General features: G+C 36.7%; 1 protein-coding gene across 2 annotated transcripts; it reads left to right on the top strand.

Annotated features, from left to right (window-relative positions):
• The first annotated feature begins 305 nt into the window (after positions 1-305).
• LOC149820696 (uncharacterized) lies at positions 306-16,008 on the top strand. 2 transcript variants are annotated; one of them, XM_089982195.1, is made up of 11 exons: positions 306-339; positions 537-653; positions 808-888; positions 994-1,018; positions 1,161-1,243; positions 4,707-4,739; positions 5,487-5,565; positions 5,645-5,697; positions 15,410-15,470; positions 15,638-15,720; positions 15,804-16,008. In XM_089982195.1, exons 2-11 carry the CDS (start codon positions 633-635, stop codon positions 15,894-15,896), a joined length of 612 nt encoding a protein of 203 aa, XP_089838321.1. In that variant the 5' UTR covers positions 306-339; positions 537-632; the 3' UTR covers positions 15,897-16,008. The 2 variants fall into 2 exon arrangements, with proteins under 2 accessions (XP_089838321.1, XP_089838322.1); XM_089982196.1 differs by lacking the exon at positions 306-339 and having other exon boundaries at positions 508-653.
• The last annotated feature ends 871 nt before the right edge of the window (positions 16,009-16,879 follow it).

Raw genomic sequence — 16,879 nt, 5'->3', positions numbered from 1 at the left:
TTCTGTTGGGCCCCGCAGTCGACAGGCTGTATTTGAGAGAATGAAGGCAGTCAGGTGCAGCAGCAGGCTCAAAGTGTGCATTGTGATCGCACCTAATCCGCCTTTGGGAGGAGCTGATAAGTGAGGGACCTAGGTTTGAGAATCCGATCCGTTTGTCCGCATTGAAGTTTGCCTTTCGGGTCATTACACCGGTTCACAAATCCGAGACCCAAAATACCAACCTTCTTCGCTCGTGTGATGCGAGGGCGAAACAACGCACGTGTGAGCGTTGGTCTTTGTGCCTCTCCCTAAGACCTTACATCGCCACCGATCACAGCACGAAATATCGGACGAGAAGAGGTGCGATTTAATTTTTTTTTTCTGGTTAAATGTCTCTCTCTCTCTCTCTAGGGTTTATGGGAGTCTCGCGATTCTGAAAGATAGAATCGATTGGATTTTCCTTTTCTTTTCTGCCTATCTTCCAGGGTTCCTGCAGAATTCTAGGGTATTTAGAACCTCTAATTTGATCGATGGTTAATAATTTCTCGTTTTTATAGACATGCTCTGTTTAAGTCTGAACTTTACTTGAAGCGGAAGGGCGCCCATCTCTACACAAATCTGAATTAAGTTTTAGCTGAAAATCCAAGACTCTGATGGCCCATTCTGCTAGTAATGTGAGTTCCTTCTTCCTCTATTTCTACTTATTTACAAACATGTGTAATGTATACATGCATATGTAGATAGATATATGGATACCATCCTGATTCTGGTTCACTATTCTCAAATTGGTGTAAAAATGGAGCCTCCCTTGCTGGTTTTTGGGTGTAGGCCGTCGGGGTGGACAATACCCACAGAAGGAAATGGAACAGAGAGGAGTATTTGGAGCGGGCGCGAGAGCGTGAGTTGCAGGTGAGGTGGGTCGATGCCGATATGGTTGCATTAGTTAATTGTTGTTGTTGTTGTTGTTGGGATTCTTTTTTATGTTTTTGGTTTTGTTTTTTTGGCCGTGTATAGGAAGAGGAAGGCTTTAAGTCGAAAGGTGAGTCGTCGAACTCTCCTCTTTGGTTCTTGATGTGGGTGTGGCGTATTTCGATTAAGGGTGGTGAACTTGTGGAAATAAATGGATATGATTAATGCTTATAAACTTACTTCTATGTGAAATGCTGTTTGGGTGCGTTCAGCAAAGGCTCCTCCTGTGCAAAGGCAACCGTTGAAACACAGGGACTATGAAGTTGACCTTGATTCTCGCTTGGGGAAGACGCAGGTTACTGCTAATCCTTCTTTCACTTTAAAAATTTTTTATTTACTTTTTGAAAATTTTAAATTTTTCTCTACTTTCTGTTACAGTTCTTTTGGATTTTATATTGGTAATTAACATTTATGAAGTTAAGGCTTAGCTAAGGCTTCATGCTAAGGGGAAAATGGAATGTTGTATTTGTTAATGTGAATGATGATAGCATCTTGAAATTTACAATCACTAGTTGGCTATGCTTTTGCCAGTTTCAATCTTTGAGTGGAATTCTAATTGATGTAACTTTTTGCATTCATCTAATGTATATTATAATGGTTATGGTTGTTATCGACCAATTTGCAATATAGTTTGGTAGGATTAGCCTACTACTTGCCTTGTTCCTTTCATGGTGAATGATTGTTTTGATTTTCATCTTCCGTAAAGGCTCGGCAATTGATTTGATTTTTCAAATGAATTTATGACATTAGGTTGTATTCTCTAGCTGCTAGATATTTTGCTCAATGCTTCTGCTGCTTCTTGTTTTCATTTAGTTTATCTTATTTTAGAGGAAGAGAGGGACTTGAAGCCCACTATAAGTTTTTTTTGTACTCTTTGATGGACTAGAAACCTAGCTGTGAATGTTTTCACACATGGTGTCAATTTTCTTTTCTACTTTCTGTGTATGGTTCCTTGTCAAAAAAAAACTTGCTTAGATTATTATTACTAGTGTTTATTCCTAGCCTTTTACACACCACAAATATGAAATTTTGCTTGCAGTTAATTCTCGACCAAGAAATATGACCTCTTGGTACAATGCAGTAGTAGATAACTTTAGTTGGTTGCCTTTGGAGTTTTTTTGCTCAGCATCTATGCAATCCAAGCTATGTCACATGGGTGTGGGGGTGCGGCACTTTCAAAAAACTTGGGTGAGTGGTTGCGGTAAAAATATAATATATATATATATATATATATATATATATATATAAAGTCCAAAAGTTGGACATAAATGACCTTGGGTGCGGTCAGTGTTATTAAAAACGCGCCTCAAGGCGCAAAAAGCGCGCCTCGCCTCAAGGCGAGGGCCTTTGTGCCTTGAGGCGCTGGTATAAAGCGCAATACCCATGAGGCGTGCGCCTCATAGGCCTTGAGGCGCACGCCTTGAGGCGAGGCGCGCCTCGGACTGAGGCGTACACGCCTCTTTTTGCTGTAGTTCATGCACAGAAAATGCATTCAACTATTCTAATTTATTCTTTTTGTTTTCAGTTAATGTGGAAAACCATACGCCCCTTAGTAAAGGTGCTGCATCGCTCAAATTTATACCCTCACGCAACCACGCACCCCAATTTTTTTAAAGTGCCGCAACCACGCACCCACACCTGTGTGACATAGATGATCAACATGGGAACCTGTGGAATTTCTGTTTAGGTCTGTCGACATGGGCTAGGTGACATGTTGACAGGCCTAAAAGAATGAGATAGCTGGATTGTAAAGTAGCACTATCACAACAAAGTCTCATGTTCAAGACCTGAGAGGCTAACCCCAGCCTGCATATCATAAGAAAAAGGAAAATTAAAAAGAAAGGGCTGGCTGACATTTTGCCTTCCTTCAATGGCTTTTCGATTATCAGCTTTTAACAGTGTGAAGGACTTTGTTCATTTTAGAGCCTCTGCTACTTAAGGGCATAGTCACCAATCAGTCATGATGATGATTGTGGAGTGCCACAACTCTTCTGCTTCTGATGAGCCTTTTGACATGATTGACTGCAGTCACCTTGGTTGAGGTGCTATTGTTGATCTTGTAGCATGTTTATGCTAAACTTTAACATTTAAGTTAAGGGGATACATAACCTACTGACTAAGATATAATTTTTGAGCTAGTCATGATATCACTATCAATGTTCAGTGAGTCGATTAGATGAGATAACTCAAGCACACCTATTTTCCATGAGAAAAGCTTAGCAATTGTGGATAGAGAGAAAAAATGGAAAAGTCAGGAAATAGAATAGAAATAGGCTGTCTTTCATGCCAAACTATGGAAAATAGAAAAAAGATAATAGATAGAAATAATATGAAATTGAGAAAAAGATGTTAAATCAGAAATCTAGGAAGGGGAAATATCACAATGTTTCATGATAATATCATTGCATGCTTCAGATTTTCATTATTTTGAAAAAATGATGACAAAATACTTTAATAATGTTTCATGAAAATACTGCTAAAACATTGTGATAGTTTGAAAATATTGGAGATATGTGTGTTGTATTTTCAAGCTTATGAAGAAAAATCCTAAGGCTTAAAGTTTTATTTTTGATGAACTCACTATTCTTGTTTGGGCTTAAATATTGGAGATATGTGTGTTGTATTTTCAAGCTTATGAAGAAAAATCCTAAGGCTTAAAGTTTTATTTTTGATGAACTCACTCACTATTATTTTTGATGAACTCACTATTTTTTGAGATTTTTTATTTCTTGTTGGTTGTTGCTTCATCAATAAAGATTTTTTTATTTTTTTATAATTTTAGATAATTTTTATATATTTTTTAAGTTTAAAAAAAAACTTTGAGGCTTATGCTTTACGCCTCAAGGCTTACGCCTCGCCTCAGATTTTGGTGGAGCGCCTCGCTACGCCTCAACGCTTTTCACAACACTGGGTGCGGTACCTGCATCGCGTCGACACGGGTGCGGCACCCAGTTGGCCGAGTCCCTGTGACATAGAATCCAAGAAATAATTAGGTGTTTATCTCGAGGGCATAGAATATATTGTGAGTGAGATTTGGTGGCAAGAAATTTAAGTTCAGATGAAGCTTGCTCTTGTGATGAGTTTTTACGTTAACTAGAGGTATTATTTATCTTGGGGCAATTAAATGATGGATGGTTTGCCTAATAGAGGCCTTCCTTCGAGTTCTAGTCCCAAGATTTTTCTTGACGAACCTCACTGGCCAATGTGGGGAAAAATTTTGTGAAGCGCATTAGCCAGTAGATGCTTTAGGTAAGAGAGGCTTGAATTCCCAGAAGTTCCTGCCTTTGTCTATCTCTCTTTTTTGTTTGTCATATTCACTCTTTTCTTCCCTTTTATTTCACAAGGTTTTTCTTTTCTGTGGGAGATTCAAATATAGTTTTTACATTTTTTCAGATGATTAAAGTAGGGACCTTGGATATTAAATTTTTAATGATGCTGTATATAATTAGAAGAACAAAATGGAGTATTAAAAAGACATAAGCTTTATAAATTGAAGCTAACAGCATGCTTCATCACATCGTTCCATCATTTATCCTTCTTTAATACATTTGAAAAATCTGTAATGTTGTGAGCTTTATAGGTTTTTGATAGGTGAAAATTAGTGTGGTCTGGCTCTGCCCATCTATTAGTGGTTAACCAAATTACATGCTACTTGAATGGTCAAGTGGCTATCTGTTCTCGACTTTGATTGATCAAGTTGTAATTGTTTGTGAGAAACCCATTGTTTATTCTTGACAAAGGTCATGTATTTTATGCAGGTTGTCACTCCTGTTGCACCATTGAGTCAGCAGGTATTATCCATCATATACTCTTGTTCTACTATACTTTTTATTAAAATTGTTTCATTGCTATGCAAATATTGCTAATACTTAATTAGACTTCAAGAAATGATCATTATTCTTCTTTTCTCTGTGGTGTGCCATTTTGAATTGGGCATCTAGGTTGGGTGAAAAAAAATTATTGGTCTTAGACTGATTTTGTTAATGGCACGGTGACTTGTTTTTCTATTGAATCATCTTTAATGTCTGTTTTTCTGTGTTAGTTTATCCTTGTCACTACTTTTCAGCTCGCCTAGGCAAGATAATTAAATCTTGTCAAACCTTGTGTATGATTCTGTGTTGTTGCATGCTCCATGAAAATTTATTTGAACTTTCATTTATTTTGTAAAAGTTTCCTTTCAATTTGAAGATAAGAAGGAAACTTTGCATATAAATTATTGGATTGGAGAAAATCACATGTTTTGATTCTCTCTGTCACAATACTATTGAGGTCCTGGGTGGACACCCTTTATATACGATTCCATTGCAATGCTGTTGGATAGGAAATTGTGGCATGTAGGGAAGTTTCTTTCCAGTTCTTGAACATAAGATGGTATCCAAAAGTTTAAAGTGTTGCTGCAGTACTGAAGAATTAAAAAAAATGTTGCAAGTATTGGCTTGATTCGGTTCATTGAGCTATTGAAATCTGATTTTTATTTCAATATTTTTATTTCCTTTAACTATAATAAATTTTATCTTATATCTTGTGCTCTGTTACAGGCGGGGTACTATTGTGATGTTTGTGAATGTGTGGTAAAGGATTCTGCAAATTTCTTGGACCACATCAATGGGAAAAAACGTATGTTCCTTCCATGTATTTACATGATTTGTATGTTAAGTCCTATCTAACTTGTCTGTTCCTTTACATGTCACCTTAGATCAAAGAGCTTTGGGCATGTCAATGCGGGTGGAACGCGCTTCTCTTCAACAGGTCTCTCTCTTGTTCCAGAAGCAATGAGATTGTTTTGATTTTTGTGCCATTAGTGAGTGTCAGTGCTTTGGTGATGAAGCTCATAATCTAGTCAAAAGCTATGAATCTCTAGTTCTTGAGATATCTCTCTTGGCTGACATAACAAAATTAGAGACATACAGTATTAGATTAAAGCTGCTTGGACTGAATCACTTTTGTGTTTTGGTTTGGTTCTTACCTGTTTTGCTGTTAAATGACTGTACTTGGATGTGGTGTGCATTATAGTCTAGTTGGTTTTCTTAAAGGCTTTGGAAGTTCACCTAATACTAACTTTCTCCTAGGGAAGTAAAATGATTTAATTTGAGTAGTAAGTTTAGTGTCCCTTCACAATTTCCATCTTTTATGGTTTCTCAATGTAATGGAGGCCAACTTTAAGAATCTAACATTACATGAGTCATATTTTCACTATATATATATATATATATAACTGTCATCGATATCAGTGATATTTTGAAAATATCATGAGAAATACTAATATTTTAAGGTAGCCGATATTAAAGGTAATATCTTGTGATATTTTCAAAATATCGTGATATTTTTGGAATTTTTTTTCTTTTTTATTTTAAGTTTGCAATTACTTTTTTTTTGTTTCTTTTATATTTTAAAACCTTTAAAACATGTTTCTTTATATTTTTAAAAGAAAAATAATGCAAAACTTATTATTTTCTTAGCTTTTTTGTTATTATTTATATTTTTTTCATTTTTTTAAACTTCCAACATATTCTTGAGTTATTCTCGAGATTTATCAACTTTTGAAAATCTCTCCAAGAAATACCCTCGTGGGAAAGGAACCCCCTAGTTGGAACTCATAGGGGGAGGTTGTTTTGGCCAAATCTGACCTCATGGATGTGTTTAGCATGGTGAAAATAGTAGGAATCAACTCTTGGATCATAGTTTTTGGACATAAAAACATGCTTTTTTGAGGCTTGAAAATTTGGTACATTGTAGGCCGTTGATTTTTCAACCCTCATAAAATTTGACATATACGTCAAAAAAACATGATCCAAAGGTCATTTTCTGCTAAACTTGATATGTAGATCACATGTGGAGGGTTAATGTGCAAAAACACTAAAAAAATAAAATAAAAATATTACATTTTTTCACTAAGGGGTTCCTTACCCACGACCACGAGGGTAGCAAACAGTAACCCATATATATGCAAGATGAAGTTGGGGCACTTTCAATTATCAAACTATGTTTGGTTCCCGGCAATATGGTAGACTTTTGCATATCTAACTGATAAAACATAATGGATAAGAACAAGTGACAGAGTGAGTTTGTTACTTGCTGAAATGTGTGATCCACTTGAGGGCAAGGTGGACATGAAGGAATGGGGGCAGATACACTTGTGGAAGCCAAGTGCCAAGGTGCTAAGGGGCTCAATGCTGCATACATTTGGGTTTGGGTCATGTACGTGTTGGTTTGGGACCTGGGAGGCTGGGCGTACAAAGATTGTGTAAAGGAAACAATGGGGTTGAGTATGAGTAGAACAGATCCGGTTAGGGATCCAGTAGGGGATATCCAGATTAGGGCAATGAGGTTATATAAACCCTCATGTAATTAGCAATAGAAATCAATGAAGTATTTGCTTTGTGATTTTGGAGGTCTCTGTAAATCAGCGGATCTTCAACACAATACAGATATAAATCTGTATCTCACTCAAGACAAAGGAAATAAGTGCACTAAGGCACTGCGTATTATTAACAAAAAATAGAAAAGCTTCAAAGAAGCAATGATATACAAGAAGGCCAAGAGGCCTTTAAATAAGAACAACATGAGATAGCTGTTGGAGTCCCCAACGGTTAGAAAACTAGTCGTTGGGGGGGGGGGGTCCAACAGCTCCTATAGCTGACACAGTCAGCAAAGGAAATACAAAAAAAATAAAAAATAAAAAACACAAAAAAAGAGATACAAAAATCCAGGACAGCAACACACACACACACACACACACACATATATATATATATATATATTAACACTCCCCCCCTCAAACTCACGGGCGAAGGACCGAAAGTTTGTTGAGAAGGAAATTAAAGCGAGGAGCCGCAAGGAGTTTGGTGAAGAAGTCAGTCAGCTGATGCTCAGATGTAACAAATGGCAGCTCAATGGAATTCTTCAAAAATTCTTCCCGAACATAATGACAATCCATCTCTATATGCTTGGTTCTTTCATGAAACGTGTGATTGCTGGCAATGTAAATAGCACTCTTGTTGTCGTAGCATAATTTTGATGGAGAATTCAGGCCTATACCCATATCTTTTAGGAGACTTTTTATCCAAATAAGTTCAGAAGTTGTAGTAGCCATCGCTCTATATTCTGTTTCGGTTGACGATAAAGATATTTTTTGTTGTTTCTTGCACCTCCATGATATCAATGAGCTTCCCAAAAAGATACAGAAGCCAATAGTAGAATGATGATTATTAGGATCTTCTCCCTAGTCTGCATCAGTATATGCAGCGAGTTCCAGCGATGATGAAGAAGACAAAAAAACCCCCTTTGTTAGAGTATTCTGACAATGCGAAGGGCAACTCCCATATGAATTGTAGTTGGAGCATGTTGAAACTGACTGACCGTATGTACAACATGAGAGATATCTGAATCAGTGATAGTAAGATATGAAAGTGCTCTGATGAGTTGTCTGTAAGGAGTGGTTCCCCAACATTAATCTTCATTTTTACACCCAAAGCTTCAGGGGTATCTACAAAACGATCAATAATACTAGACTCAAATTTAATTTGAGATAGGTGGTAGCCTCTGGGTGAGTAGGCTACCTCAATACCCAGAAAATAAGTCAGGAAACCTAAATCTGACATATCGAATTTTTGTTTAAGAATGTTTTTTATTTCAGTAATCTCATGTTTGTCACTTCCAGTTATGATCATATCATCAACATACAATAGTAAAATCATAATTCTTTCTTCAGAATTTTTGACAAAAAGAGCAGTATCAGTATAACAAGATTTGAATTGAAGTTGATCTATTATCTTATTGAATTTGTCAAACCAAGCTTTAAGAGCTTGTTTCAAATCATACAGAGCTTTTTTAAGTTGAAGAATTTTTCCTTGAAGAAGATTCGTACCAGGAGGAGGTTCTATATAAACAATTTCATTAAGGTCTCTATTTAAAAAAGCATTTTTAACATCCATTTGATAAAGATGACCAACCGTTAATGGAAGCAATAAAAATAAGAGCTCTAACCGATGTCATACGGGATACGGAAGCAAAGGTTTCCTCATAATCTACCTCATATTCCTGAGCATATCCCTTCGCTACAAGTCTAGCTTTATATCTCTCAAGACTTCAATCACTTTTAGTCTTAACTTTATACACCCATCGAGACCCTATAGGTTTTTTGTCCTTTGGAAGGTTAACAATCTCCCAAGTTTTACACTTTTCAAAAGCATTCAATTCACATTTCATAGCTTCCTCCCATTCGGGGGCATCATTGTAATTAGTTGGTTCAACAAATGCATGTAAAGCTATAAGACAAGATCTATGTTTTGGAGAAAAAGAATCATATGAGACAAATTTTGTAGGTGGCCTAGTCATTGTTTGAGATCTTCTAACAAACTCTTGTTCATTTCTAATAGGAGAATCACTAGTAGACTCATTCAGCTCAGAGGGATCATCAATGGATTCACATCTGATAGGTAAAATCTCTACATTTGTGGTTTCTTCATCAAATGGATCATCAGTATTAGTATCAAAGTCATCATTAGTCAATGCAGGTATATTTAGAAAAGAATAATCATTGGAGTTTTGTGAGATACTCTTATCAAATCCATTTTCATTTTCAAGAAAGGTCACATTCCTAGATGCATGAAGTTTGTCATTTTTTAAATCATAACATCTGTATCCCTTTTGGTTTTCAGCATACCCTATAAACTAACAAGGAATAACCTTGTTAGAAAGCTTGTCATTTTGATCTGTTAGGACAAAACATTTACATCCAAATACTCTAAGACGATTGTAATCAAGTTCTATTTTCAAAAGCTTGTAAATAGGAGTTATATTTTGAAGACATGAGGAGGGCATTCTATTTATTAAGTAGACAGTCATAAGAGCAGCTTCTGCCCAAAAAAATTTTGGAACATCCCTTGAAATAAGTAAAGTTCTAGTTGTTTCAATGATATGTCTATGTTTTCTTTCAGCTAAACCATTTTGTTGAGGAGTTTTAGGACAAGACCTTTAATGAATAATTCTATTTTCTTCTAAATAATTTTTAAATTCATTAGAAAGATATTCTCCTCTTGAATCAGTTCTTAGCATAATAACATTCACATCAAATTGATTTTGAATCATTTTATGAAAAATCCTGAAGTAACCAAAGACTTCAGATTTAAACTTGAGGAAATATATCCAAGTACATCTAGTAAAGTCATAAAAAAAAAATTACATAATAAGAGAAGCCTCCTTTAGAGACCACGGGTGTTGGTCCCCATACGTCCGAATGAATTAATTCAAAAGGTTTAGCAGAAAGAAAATTCCTTGAACCAAAAGGTGGAGCTTTCATTTTTCCCAAAATACAATCATTACAGACAAAATTTTCCTTACAAAATTCCTTAGCAAAGGATAAGGTAAACGGTTTTTCTATGTGAGGATGCCCTAATCTTTCGTGAAGAAGATTTATATAAACTTTCTTCATGGAATTACAAAAAGCTTTTTGGCCTAAGTTAAGAAAATCCATGTAGTACAAATCTCTTCTTCTATAGCCTTCCCCAATCCGCATCCCGAACTGGCGATCCTGCACAATGCAATCTTTGGATGAGAATAGGACATTGCACCCATGATCGGTTATTTGTGAAACAAATAAAATATTTAAATTCAATTTGGGAATGCATCTAACATTAGGAACTTTAAAAAGTTTGAGATTTTGAAGGTTCTTTTCAAGTTTTCCAATACTTTTAATTTTTAAATTTGTTCCATCGGCCGTAGAAACATATTTGTCCAAGTAGATAGGTTTACATTCGGAAAGAATAGTTTCATTGGGAGTCATATGAAAAGAGACACCCGAGTCTAGAAGCCAAGAATTCATACCTTGATTGGACGAGATGGTGGCTCCGGTGAAAGAATTTCCCTTGATCAAAGGTTGAAGTGCTTGAACAAGTTGAGAGATAGAAGCTTGCATCCCTCCCATAAAGGCTTGAATGTCACTTAAAGAAGATTCTTCCTTACTTTCAATGGTGACAACTTTCTTTTCTTCCTTCCTTAGCTTGAGACATTTAGGTCTAATATGTCCCATTTGTTTGCAATAATGGCATATAACATTTTTGTAAAAATCTTCATTGCTTTGCTTGTTGAAGTGCGGAGGTCTATAAGGCTTGACATTATATCCCGGTTTAGACATGGCAAGGACACTATCATTCTTGAGATTTTGACTTGTCAACCTTGTCTCTTCCATTGTTAACTCGGCAAGTGCTTCTTGAATCGTAGGTGGTCGTTCTCTATGAAGAAGGGATGTTTTTACTCCATCAAACTCCGGTCGAAGGCTATTAATGAATTTAAAAAGTTTGCCTTTTTCTAATTGTTGCCTTCGAAAAGCTAAATCAGTTGTCCATTTGGGTTCACATGATAAAAGTTGATCCCATAATTGCATTATTTCTCCATAAAATTCCCTAATAGTTTTGTCTCCTTGTTGAGCAAGCATAATGCCTCTTTGGAGATTGGCCTTGTGAGCAGCATCCTTTAAAGTAAAGGTTTCCTTTATATAATCCCAAGCTTCATAAGCTAATTGAAAATTGGATATTTGAGCTTGTGTGGTCGAATCTACACCCGCTTGAAGCCAATGAATGGTCTTATGATGACCACAATTCCAAGCTCTCCATTTCTTATTGTATTCATTGAAAGCCTTTTCTTTTTCATTTTGATTTAACTCCACTTCTTTCCCTTCAACTTTCTTTGTGAGAGATAGTTGAGGTTCCTCATCGGATCCATCTATATATCCCCAAAGATTTCTTCCCCAAAAAATATGTTCCATAGAAGAGGCCCATGTTCTATAATTGGTAGAAGAAAGCTTGGGAATGGTAGACAAGAAACCAAATTCTTTCTCTTCCATTTCAATAAAACAGAATTTAAAATAAGAAGAATCACACCTTATAGATTTGAAGAAGAGTATGACTTTTGAACACAAGAATGCCTTTGAAATGCAGCAGTCTTCAAAATTTCAGCAATACACCAATGATGACAACACAAGATTCTTCCGCAGCAAAGTTGGTTGCTGCAGCACTTCAAACAGCAATCTGTCACAGCAGATTTGACAGCAACAGATTATGCCCACAGCAGCAGCGTAAGAACAGAATCAGATCAGAAACTGATCTGCCTTTGATCAGAGGCAAAACACCAAACAGTTGGTGTTCAGAAACCAGCAAACCGAGGTGCTTCAAAACAAGAAATAGCTGTTTACAGGGAACCTGGCTTTGATACCATGTAAATCAGCAGATCTTCAACACAATACAGATATAAATCCGTATCTCACTCAAGACAAAGGAAATAAGTGCACTAAGGCACTGTGTATTATTAACAAAAAATAGAAAAGCTTCAAAGAAGCAATGATATACAAGAAGGCCAAGAGGCCTTTAAATAAGAACAACATGAGATAGCTGTTGGAGTCCCCAACGGTTAGAAAGTGTCATTTAACACACTCTCATTAAGGGAAAAGACGAAAAGCAAAAATAGCAAGAAAGGGAGGGGAAGAGATTGTGGCACTGGCCTCCTAGCTGGTCTATATCAACTTGGTGCAGATTTTTTGTTCCTTATTTTTGCTTTTCGTCTTTTCCCTTAATGAGAGTGTGTTAAATGACACGTTTCAAAGTTGGATAGATTTTCATGGAAATGCTAATTATGTCTAATTGTGTAGGGGTTGGCCAGGCTGCTGATTGGATGGGATGCATCCTGGTCTAGTCTCCTACTGGATACATTTGGGCTAGGCCAGGGTTCAAAAGCCCACCCCAAGCCTCGCCAGATGGGCCACGCTGCTCAACCAAATAAAAGGTGAGTAATGGGTTGGCCTGGCCCATCCTGGCCGATCTGGCAACATGTCCTGAGTGGGGTGTTAGAAAACGCTCAAGCAAGAAAACGAAGAAACAAGAACAATCAAAACACAAAGAGGGACAGAGATTTACGTGGAAAAACCTCCCCTCAAATCCGAGAGAGAGTAAAAAACCACGGCCACCCATATAAAAACCTTTATTGCTCTTTACGACTGTTACAAGAGGGAAAGAAAAGAAAGAATTTATAAGGCAAGGGCGACAACCCTAAACCTAAACAAGTCGGGTCTGATCCATAAGAAACCGGGACCCACGCCGGGGAAAGCCCCCGGACCCCCCTACTGCAAGGGCAAAAACTCTGAATCAGGCTCCACAACTCATCATGGGGATGCTGATGGATCAGTGGGTGATCAAACCCAGCCTATATGGCATCTAATCTGATGCCCACCCTTAATTTTATCTGTCATGACCTAAGAAAAATACAATGTCGATATTTTAAAAAGCACAAGACGGTTGGAAGGTTTAGCGTGTTTCTTTTTGAAGATCACAACAAAAGGTTTTGTCAAAAATTAAAGTCAAGCAGTGATAAACTTTGCAAACAAGAAGGCATAAAACTGGCAGATGTGTGCCCACCTCACAAGAGCCAATCCAGGAGGAATCGACACTGAGGCATTTGGTTGCCTCCCAAAATGAAAGTGTCCTCTTTGTCCAGGGCATGGATGGGACAGTAGTCTTTGATGGTTCTCTTAAATATCAGGTTGTCTTTTTTTCTCCAGAGAGCCCCCACTGGTAGCAGGGATGGTAGAGAGTTTTCTTGTGATTTTCACTTTTCTTTGATTTTTCTTGTGATTTCATGAATTTTCAGGGGTTTTAATCATGACTTTATGATCTTTTTTATTTAAACTGTTGGCGATATAGTTGCACGAAGATCACAAGATCAGGTTCAGTATTCATGTAGAGGAAAATGAAGGTCTTGATATTGTGCTCTTGATGGAAGGTTTAAGTGATTGATATGCTTCAGGTAGATTAAGAAAAAAGAGAAACAATCATTTTTGGAAAAGGATGTAAAAAAATGGTTTAGAGATGGATAGCCTAAAGAAGTTTCCGTTCTAGGTCTTGCTTTGATTCTGATTCATTGTTCCGAACCATTTTGTGGAATATGCAGCATATATATTTTTTATTCCATAATGCATGATAAAGGGCTGTTTCCCCTTCAAGGGTTAGCTATAAATGTTTTCACAAAGGGCATTTTTCTGACATCCCATGGAAAATTAGCTATTATAAACACTTTCATAAAAGACAAGCTTTTTGGATGTTTGGCATCTGGTTTGGAACTTTGGACAGCTCCAGTAAGAGTAGGCTGAACAAGATTGAAATTGGCTGGGCTAATACCAATTTGAAGCCTTAGCTTAAGGATGCAGCTGATGGTTCTGTTTTTCAAATGATCTCTGGATCTGTTTGCTTCCTAAGAAATGTTTTTGACCCTACGTGTGTATCTTTAAAATTTGAAATTGCCCTTTTTTCCTTCCAAATCTTTCTACAGTTGTGTGACTTTGGAAAAGAGAAAAAGGTTTAGATAGCAGTTAACTTTTCGCTTTGTGTAATGCTTGGGATCCATCTTGGTTTGATATAATGGGAGGCCCTCTTTAAGGGATTCTCTTTGTTATTCAAAGTACCAGAACTTCTTAATCCTAGATTTAGAAGTCGGCTCTGCAGCGTTATTGCTGAAACACAAGAATTATGCTATTTGCATGCTGATGGATGTGTTCAAAATGAACTGTGGATTACCTGTAGTAGGTTGTTATTTTGTTGATTTTCTAATTGTTGAAGTGTGACAGCCTCTAGGAGATTGCACTTGTCCTCCATGCAACTGCAGTGATTTTAGGTTCTAGAGAAATACTTGAAGCATTAGAACACAAATCACATTTTTTTTAATTTGAAGTGGCTTCCTTTTTTCAATTGATTGGTTTGCAGCTTCCGGCATTGAAGTTGATTGATCTTTTGGATTGTATTTGATGTCGTTGTTCTGACTGAAAATTTGATTATATAGTTATGGTTCAGTTAACTGCTTATTATGCATAATGTCTTATCATGACCATCTCTCTAAAATCTTAGAATTTTATTCCAATTCCTGGTTGCTATTGTATTTTTTGTCTTCAGCTATCTTTGACTCTAATGTGCAAGTATCATCACTAATGGCCCATTTGCATGTCACTGAAAAGAGGGGGGTGCGGAATGGTGCAAAGCCCCATCTTTTCTGTGGGGCCCACAGATGCATGCGAACAAGGGACTCACTTTCCGCAAGGAAAGCGGGGCCCAAAATCAACGCAAACCCTCCCCTCCAAAAAGTGCAGTAACGTTTTTTGTCTGGGGGGGGGGTCTGATTCATTTACCGCGGAAGGATACTCCGTGCGGATTGCGGTGCAGAGCATCTTTCCGTGACATGCAAACACACCCTAAGATGTTTCATTTTGAAGTTCCATTTCTTCTTTGGTAGGATCCTAGCATAGCCAGTGTATTGTTGTCTCCCTCATTGAGCTGTTCATTATATTTTGAACCTCAAGTTCCAATGGTGCAAATTTCTGTTGAACTGGTTTCATTTTGTTTCTATGATAGATGATCCTATACAATGGTCATCAAGTTTTGTATTTCAGCATTTCTTAACAAGGTTATAATTCTACTTCCAGGTTCAGGAACGATTTGAAGTTCTCAAGAAGCGGAAAATAGGTGGAAGCTTTACCGAGCAAGGTAGGATCTCTATCATTTCTTTTGTTTTTTTAAAATTTTTACTTGAAAGTAGTTTTATTGTTTCATTGGATATTTATGTAGTACACCATTCTTTTTTAAAACATTTTCTTTTTGGTTGAGATGAACATCTCTTGAGATTTCTTAGCTGATGAATTTGTATTTGACAGATTTGGATGCTAGAATATTGAAACAACAGCAAGAGGAAGAAGAGAGAAAGAGGGAACGCAGGGAAAGGAAGAAAGAAAAGAAAGTATGCACATTTCTCAGAAAAAAAAATACTGAACTTTTTTTTGTTAAATCATGGATACTGATTGATGACTTTGATGAATTTAGAAGGAAAAAGCTGCTGAGGATGGTGAGGACGAGGATGTTGATGTAGCATCGATGATGGGATTTGGCGGTTTCCGGTCATCTAAGAAATCATGAAATTATCTGGTCATTATAATGTAATATTCTACATGTTGAAATCCAATTTCTGTTTTTAGGAAAATTCTCATCATTCGAAAAAGGTAATGTTGATATGTTATCAGGCCTTCAATGTCCTTGTTAGTTTTTGTGGTCCCTTTTAATTTTTCCATTCCACCAGTTTCCGATGGCATTTTATGATGGGGGTTTTGGCATCAATATTTTATATGGAATTATTAATTTTTGTAAGTGGAGATATTTCAATGGCGCCTTTGGATGACACCCACTTAGTCATAAAAGTGGGACAAGTTAGAACTGCAACCTTCCAGCTCTATTCCATTTTTGGGTTGGCAGGTTGGTTCATTTAAAAGAAGTGCTCTCAGACAATGTTGTTAAGATCGGTCTGAATTGGCAAGTCGGGACGATTCAAAAGGGGCCAATTCAATTCATTTTTTGAATACTTTTTATGGGGCTAATTTTTTTTAATATGTTTTATGTTTTTTAATGACACATGTCATCTGATGGTTAAAAGTTGATCGCTTGATTAGATTAGATTTTATTAGATTTTTTCATTTTTTTTAATAAACCGATTCATCTAGGGAACTGATTTTAACAACATTGCTCTCAGATCCAGTGGATATGGTCTCTGTCCCACACAAGGATATGGTTACGTCGTGTCCTGGACATGTTTGGCATAACACAAGTTTTGTAGAACTGAGACCAATTCATATGATTATCATCTTTATTGCAAAGCTTGTAATTGTTTGTATGCACATGGTAAAGTCTTTTGATGAGGACGTCTGTAGGGTATCAATGAGTTGAAACTCATAGTGCAAGTGCAAGTTGGTTAGACTCTATCCGACACCATAGTTGTGTTTGGCATGGTTATGTTCAACACAAGTTTATCGTTGTTGTTATTATTATTATTATTATTATTATTATTATTATTATTATTATAAAATAGGGCAAACTGCAGGATTTGAACCCGAGAACCCTCAGCTATG

This window comes from Nuphar pumila, chromosome 12 (assembly GCF_984573655.1).
Source record: "Nuphar pumila chromosome 12, dmNupPumi1.hap1.1, whole genome shotgun sequence".
Taxonomy (NCBI): Eukaryota; Viridiplantae; Streptophyta; class Magnoliopsida; order Nymphaeales; family Nymphaeaceae; genus Nuphar; species Nuphar pumila.
The sequence above is the reverse complement of the archived record's forward strand: the minus strand, read 5'-3'. Positions and strand labels throughout refer to the sequence as shown.

Bases quoted from the DNA above. Each gene is read 5' to 3' on its own strand.
- LOC149820696 (XM_089982195.1), top strand. From the start codon at position 633: ATGGCCCATTCTGCTAGTAAT. The intron at 5,698-15,409 runs GTCTCTCTCTTG...TTCTACTTCCAG, and splicing joins AACGCGCTTCTCTTCAACAG to GTTCAGGAACGATTTGAAGT. The intron at 15,721-15,803 runs GTATGCACATTT...TGATGAATTTAG, and splicing joins AAAGGAAGAAAGAAAAGAAA to AAGGAAAAAGCTGCTGAGGA.